General features: G+C 36.8%; 1 protein-coding gene across 1 annotated transcript; it reads left to right on the forward strand.

Annotated features, from left to right (window-relative positions):
• Positions 1–4941: 4941 nt before the first annotated feature.
• Positions 4942–6633, forward strand: LOC149565353 (uncharacterized). Its single transcript, XM_089816304.1, has 4 exons — positions 4942–5217; positions 5326–5571; positions 5804–6351; positions 6528–6633. Exons 1-4 carry the CDS (start codon positions 4942–4944, stop codon positions 6631–6633), a joined length of 1176 nt encoding a protein of 391 aa, XP_089672430.1.
• Positions 6634–7234: the final 601 nt, after the last annotated feature.

Genomic DNA, 7234 nt, shown 5'->3' on the forward strand with positions numbered 1-7234 from the left:
TTTGCTTTTTAGAGCTCCATCTTTGTTGACTATCCTTAGCCGGGCATTGCCTAGCATGCCTAGGGCTTTGTCAAAGAATTCCTTACACTTGGTTTTCAGGCCCTTGCTTGAATTACGTTACACCTTAGGGTCTATAGTCTTAGAATCCAAGAGGCCATGGAAATCCTATGGTGGAAACAAGAGCTACAACCCTTACATTGCAGAGAACTCCAAAATGGACAACAAACAGTTAACTTTAAAGAAATTTACAAAAACCTTATGAAACTTGATCACAAACCTAATCTAATGCATCGATAATGGAGAATATGTAGTATATAAAATAACACATGCAATAAAATGATAATAACAATGTGATTCACTAGCAAAAATAATTAAAAACCAGTAGATGTTGCATTAAAATCAATCACAGTCTGTTGTAGCAGTATAGTGTCATACAAGACAATGACTTCCAACCCTTGGTTAAGGTTCCTCCAAACTTAAATAGGTTGTCCCATGGTATGAAGATAGCTTTTAGGGATTTTAAAAAGACACATTACAAAATAGGTCTTTTAGCAACAAAATGGAAAAGTTGAAAAGTTGCTAGCAACTTTTAAGCAATCTTTCTTGCTCAAGTAGAATTATTTATTTCCACCTTTTAAGAACATATTAGGCCTTCCCAAAGCAACCTTGGGAGTACCACCTTGATAAATCTAGGACTTGCAAACTCTTGATAACATCTATTCCATATGGTGACAGGTTTTAAATAACATTGCATTGTTTAAGCATTGAGGACTTCCAAGTCAATAATCCACCTTGGAAGTTCTTCTAAAGCACACATATGATCAAAATGAAACAAAGACTCCTCACTTAACCTTTCACCAACATGAAAAGACAAAGAACTTAGAATGATACCACCCTTAGGTCAAGATACCATTCCTACCAAAGACCAAAGAGGAATCTTCAAAACCTATCCTAGCTTAGGCACACAAGCATGAGCTATATGCTCTTATTGTATTCACATGCTTCTGAAAAGAAGTTCATCACACAAAAAATTAAATGGTGGGAGCCTTGAAAGGGTGCTCTTACACCAGAGGATAATAAAAATATCACCTTACTACTTTTTATACTAATCAAAGTGGTTTACCAATTTGATCTCTCTCTCTCTCTCTCTCTCTCTCTCTCTCTCTCTCTCTCTCTCTCTCTCTCTCTCTCTCTCTCTCTCTCTCTCTCTCTCTCTCTCTCTCTCTCTCTCTCTCTCTAACGGGGATGCACATTTTCCAAAGGATATAATTCTCTAGAAGTGCTCATAGAGTTGTTGTGAATGGTCTTGCTAACAACTCTCAGTACACACATCACTTAATTAACTAGATTCTAGGATGTAATAAATCACATGAGCCCATGTAAGTGTTGTAGTAGAAGCACTTCTAAAAACACCAAATAGTTTGTTCTTTCCAATTTGAAGTTTTTAGTTTTATTAGCTATGATAGAAAACATATGTGATTAAGGTATTATATTTATTTTTCCAATTTAAAATGTGTGTGGTCATCATAAAAAATTGATTGGTCAACTTAATAAATCATGCGATGGTCATTTTAATAAATCAAATTGTGGAAAGCTTGAAGCGAAAAGGAATAAGAACATTTTAACCTTAGTCATTCAAGAATTGTGCTTTCATTTTAAGCCAAAAAGTTAAGTGTAGACTTTACAATGCTCTTTGAACTTCTATGCTTCAAGAATGGTGACTCTTTTTAAGCCCAAATTAAAAAGGTCATTTTTTTGTTCACTCCTTTACCATTAAAGATTTTGTGATGTGAGAACAAACAATATTCTTTTGAGTACCCAAAAATGAAAAGTGGGTTAAATTTTAAGTTTAAAAAATGTTAACTCCTAAATCTTTGTTCAAATCTAAATTTTTAATTGCAATCTCCTGGTAGTTTTGTTGACCTTGTATCTCAATGTAGCCTCCTTGATGTATGGATATGATTGTGATTATGAATGTGTGATCAAATGGTGTGCTTGATGATTCAACAATGGATGGATCATGGATGACTATATGCCATAAAACCCAGTATACTAAGGATATGAAACAAAAATTAAATATCCACAAACTTATATAAAGCAAAAAATGACATTAATGGAAAGAAAACCCAAAACATTGAATGCAAACCTTGTTGCTTTGTGTAGCCTCCTTGATGTGTTGATATGGTCATGAATATGGTGTGCTCGATGGTTCAACAATGGATGGTTCATGGATGAATGTATGAGAATCTGAATAATATCAATAAATCTTTTGTAGTATTTGACTCTCAAAATGCTATAGTAATTTTATTCAAAAGGTAGATGACCTGTGAAGGATTGAGGGTTCAATTTATAGGAAATTAGGTGAGGACGAGTTAAGAATTCTTGATGAATAATTAACTGGGTGAGATGTGAGATAGGCTTATGTTGATTGGGATAGATGTAGGAGATGGACTTATATGTTTAGAGGTGGAAGAGGGAGATGTGGCATAAAGAGTGGGCTTGGACTTGAGTCAAGATGAGGAAATCATGTCTTGAATTGTGCAAGTGATCTGGAGAGGGATTTTAGACATGGATGAGAGGGTGATGTGGTTCAGTTAAGATGGGTGACATGGCTCAATTCAATGGATGATGCGGTTGGTGGATGAATTTGTTTGAAAGAAGGTTAGTGGAGGAGTTTAATTGAATAAATTGAATAATTTAATTAAAAGGATAGTACTGGTGCATGAGATTTAATTAAATAAATATTTTTTTTAGTTAAAAGGGGAATTATTGGTGCATGGGATTTAATTAAATAAATTATTATTTTTAATTAAAAGGGAATTATTGGTGTATGAGATTTAATTAAATTTAAAAATTATTTAATTAAAAGGAGAATCATTGGTGCATGGGTTTAGTTAGGCTAATTGTTAGGTTGAAGGGTCAGTTTGTAGTTGACGGATTAAATTAAATGGGTTATGCATTTATTTAATTTAATAGAGGAAGGCATATTTAATTATTAAACTAGACTATTGGTTGTCATTTAATTTATTAATTGGGCTATAATTAATTAATTAGGGGATAATAATAATATAATTTAACATTTAATTAAAATATGCCTTAAAAAAGTTAATCATGAGGGAGTAACGTTGCTATGGAGTGGGAGCGGGTGAACCAAAGATTTGAACGTGGGGGGCAATGGTCCTCTGCTTTAGGAAGAAGGTTTTATGGACATGGTGAAGGAAGATTCTCGGGGTTTGGGTGCCATGATGGCTGGTCCTATGGGAACCAACTTTCTCAAAAATGGCCCATGAATCGCTGCAGGAGGAATGGAGGACTTTCAGTTTTTCCTGCCTACCAAGAACGTGAGCGTTTCCCTCAACCTCAGAGAAGAAAAAACAGAAGGAGTAGCGGGCAATGGGGTAATGGGGGAAACAGGAGTGACCCTTTCTACAGACGGTTTGACAAGTTTGACTACTCAAAGATTGCCCATAAATTTTACAGACCAAAGCAAACAGAGGAAGCAGTCAAAGGGGCAAAATCGTTAGAGAAGGAGGCAAACAACATCTCAGAAGACAATGTCACTTATGAGGTAATGTCTATTATCTGCATTAATAGTGAAAATCTAAATGAATCTGTTAATGTTTTGAGAGAGAAAGCTTTCTTTTTTAAATCATTGGGCCCCTGGCCATCGGTTAAAACTATTAGAATGGGTTGCAAATCCTTATGGGGGGTGGAATGTCGTTTAAAAACCCTTTTGAATGGCTTCTATATGGGCATAGCATCGAGTAAAGCAGACAAAGATGCCATTCTGAACAATGGTCCTTATTTATTGGAGGGAAAGGGTATCATAATCAAGGAATGGAAGCCAAATTTTGACCCGAGTAAAGAAAAATTACAGTCTCTCCCTATATGGTTCAATCTTCATAATCTACCAACAAAATACTGGGAAGAGAAGGTGCTAGCACAGATAGGCAACACAATAGGGGATTATGTAAGTTCTAAGATGGCCCTAAATAAAAAAGATTCTTCTTCCCACTCGAGGATCTTAATCCTTTTAAAAGAGGGAAATTCTTACCCAGATTACATTAATCTTAGCACAGATTATGGAGTGTGGAAGCAACAGATTGAAATATGGGAAGGGGAGGTCAACAACACTCTACCAGCAACAGTTCCAAATGACAGAAACTAGAAAGGCAAAAGTCTAGAGGTAAACAAGCTCCTAGATGATTTGGAGAAGATGGATGGTCAGATGCAACAGGATCTACAAGCAAACCACCAAACCCCCACAACTATTTTAAAAGATAATCTAGAATTTCCTACATAGAGGGTTATAGAGGAAAGGGGTATGGAGAGTAGAGCAGTTGTAACCGACTTCCTGGGGAAAAAATAAAACTCCACTCAAGTGGTAGAGGAAACTCCATGGGAAGAAGTGGTAGCTCCGAGGGCTAATAAGGAGCAAGAAGACACTCAGTCAGTAGAGGTTGGAACACAAAGACAGGAAAAATCTTTTGATGAATGTGGAAGGTTGGATTTACAGAATGTAGTGACAGAAATACATGATCAGCTAAATCTTTCAGGAGACAAGGCGGCTTTGAATAGAACTCCGAGGGATCAGTTGCTCTTAGTAGAAGAGGAGTTAGTATTCAAAGATATTGAAGTCTCCCCAAGTAGAAACTTAAGTGTATCCTTTGAGAAAAATTTGGAAAGTTGCAGTGGTAAAGACGAGGAGGAGTCACCCACAGATGAGGATCCTTTAAATGACCTCAGTCTTTTAGAAGTGCCAGGCATCATGGAGGAAAGGTCTTTAGAACAAACTAGTACACAAAAGAAGAAGCCTAATGTTGGAAGGAAAGGGAAAAGAGGACCAAAACCTAACTGGGTCAAGCTGGAAATAGCAGGCAAAGATGCAAGCCAAACAAAAATTTTGAGATCGGGAAAAGGCTTAGCCTTTTCTCGGGAGCCATGAAAACACTATCATGGAATGTCAGGGGCTGCAATGCCCCTGACAAGATCCGGTTGATCAAGAGGTGCCTTGATCAATCGAAACCTGATCTAGTTTTTCTTCAGGAAACTAAGATCAAAGAAGAAGATTTTGCTAGTTTTAAAAACATATTCAGACGATGGGAATGCATGCTGACAGGAGCAGAGGGTACTTTTGGTGGTCTAGCGGTTCTATGGAAATCAGAAACAATATCCATCTCGGAGACTTTTTCAAGTGCAAATTGGCAATGGGCAAAGGTTTATGTCAAACATCTTCACTGCTTCTTTAGGGTGATCAATGTTTATGGGCCAAATAACAATGCCCAGAACAGAATATTATGGCAATCCCTAGCTGAGAAAGTGTAGGAAACGAGCAATGAAGTGGTCATCCTAGGTGGAGATTTCAATGCCATTTTAAATCCGAAAGACAAAAAAGGGGGGAAAGGATGGCTCTCAGAAAGTCAAAAAGATTTCAGTGCCTTTGTCAATAACAATAGTTTAATTAATATAAATTTCAAAAAAGGTGATTTCACATGGACCAATGGAAGAGAAGGTTTTGTGCATATAGCTGAAAAGCTGGATAGGTTCTTTGTGGCAGGGGATTGGGCAGAGGTAAATTGGTCCTATGATGCAGAAATTCTCCCTTACCAAGGTTCAGATCACTTTCCTATAATAATTAGGATTCAAGATGAAAAAACGCCTGATAGATGCCCTTTCAAATTTGAGGCAATGTTGATGAAATCAGATGGCTTCTCAAAATTGATTGAGGAATGGTGGAAACAAGCCCCACCAAGAAAAGGTAATAAAGCTTTTATTTTCTTTAAAAAGCTGCAATATTTGAAAGAACAACTTAAAATATGGAACCGTGAGCATTTTGGCAATATTTTTGATAAAAAAAAAGGATGTTGAAGAGAAATTAAGAATTCTGAGCCTCAAAGTTATAGAAAATGGTATGTTTGAAGAAGATTTCAAGGTTGAGAAAATTTTAAGGAAGGAACTGGAAGTTTGTCTAAACAAAGAAGAGGCCTTTTCGAGGAAAAAATCCAGAGAAATGTGGCTAAAGGAAGGGGACAGAAACACTACTTTCTTTCATAACTCAGTTAAATTCAGAATAGCAGCAAATAGCGTCTACAAAATTCAAGATATGAATGGTATTCAGAAGAAAGATAGTGAGGAAATAAATGAGGAAGCAGTAAAATTTTTTTCACATAGGAGGCAGCATGAGGAAAGGGATGAACATGGGGTTGAGGAGGTTCTGAATATCATACCAGCAACGATCACTGAAGCCCAGAACATTGCTCTGATGGGGACAATAAATGAATGTGAAGTAGTTCAAGCCTTGAAAGGGTTAGGAGGGGATAAAGCTCCAAGAACAGATGGCTTTCCAACAATGTTCTTTCAAAAATTGAGTCATATCTTCCTGAAAGACCTATGGGAAGTAGTAGAGGAATCAAGACAAGGGGGTTTCATCCTGAAATATTTTAATAACACCTTTATAGCACTTGTGCCAAAGAAGGAAACTCAGCAAACTTTCGAGGACTTCAGACCCATCTCACTATGTAACACAGTTTACAAGATAATTTCAAAGGTGATGGCCAACAGACTCAAGGAGTTGCTGAACTCGATTATCTCCATAGAGCAGAGTGGTTTTCTGCCAAGCAGATCGATTTTTGAAGGGGTAGTAGTGGCACATGAAGTAGTACATTCCATATGAGCTTCGAAATCACAAAATATGATGGTTAAGCTAGATATTAAAAGAGCATATGATGAGGTAGATAGGGGTTTTTTGCTAGAAGTACTTAGTCATTTTGGTTTTAGCAAGAAATGGATCCAATGGGTTAGGAGTTGTATTCAAACTCCTTGTTTCTCAGTTTTGATAAATGGGAGTCCACAAGGCTTCTTCGAACAAGAAAAGGGCATTAGACAAGGAGATCCGCTATCTCCTTTTCTCTTCATCATCATGGCAGAAGTGTTGGGTAGGCTGATTCAATGACAAAGGGAACTTGGTCAATGGAAGGGGATAAAAACCACAGAAATAGTGGAACCTCTTACGCACTTGCAATTTGTGGATGACACTTTTTTAGCAGGTGTAGCAAGTCTAGAGGAAGCAAAGGTGATGAAAGAAACTTTAGAGTTATATGGCAGAATTTCGGGGCAATTTATAAACTGGAAAAAGTCAAAGATTTTTTTCTTCAATACCCCCCAAAATGTCAAATGCAAAATCAGTCGTATCCTAAATATAAAAATGGGACTAATGCCAAATAAGTACTTAGGA

Source organism: Cupressus sempervirens, chromosome 3, assembly GCF_028749045.1.
Source record: "Cupressus sempervirens isolate cs-2001-9-10 chromosome 3, ASM2874904v1, whole genome shotgun sequence".
Taxonomy (NCBI): Eukaryota; Viridiplantae; Streptophyta; class Pinopsida; order Cupressales; family Cupressaceae; genus Cupressus; species Cupressus sempervirens.

Excerpts from the sequence above, each read along its gene's own strand:
- LOC149565353 (XM_089816304.1), top strand. The coding sequence starts at position 4,942 with ATGAAAACACTATCATGGAATGTCAGGGGCTGCAATGCCCCTGACAAG. Across the intron at positions 5,218-5,325 it reads CAAATTGGCAATGGGCAAAG|GAAACGAGCAATGAAGTGGT; the intron begins GTTTATGTCAAA and ends GAGAAAGTGTAG. Across the intron at positions 5,572-5,803 it reads TGGCAGGGGATTGGGCAGAG|AACAACTTAAAATATGGAAC; the intron begins GTAAATTGGTCC and ends AATATTTGAAAG.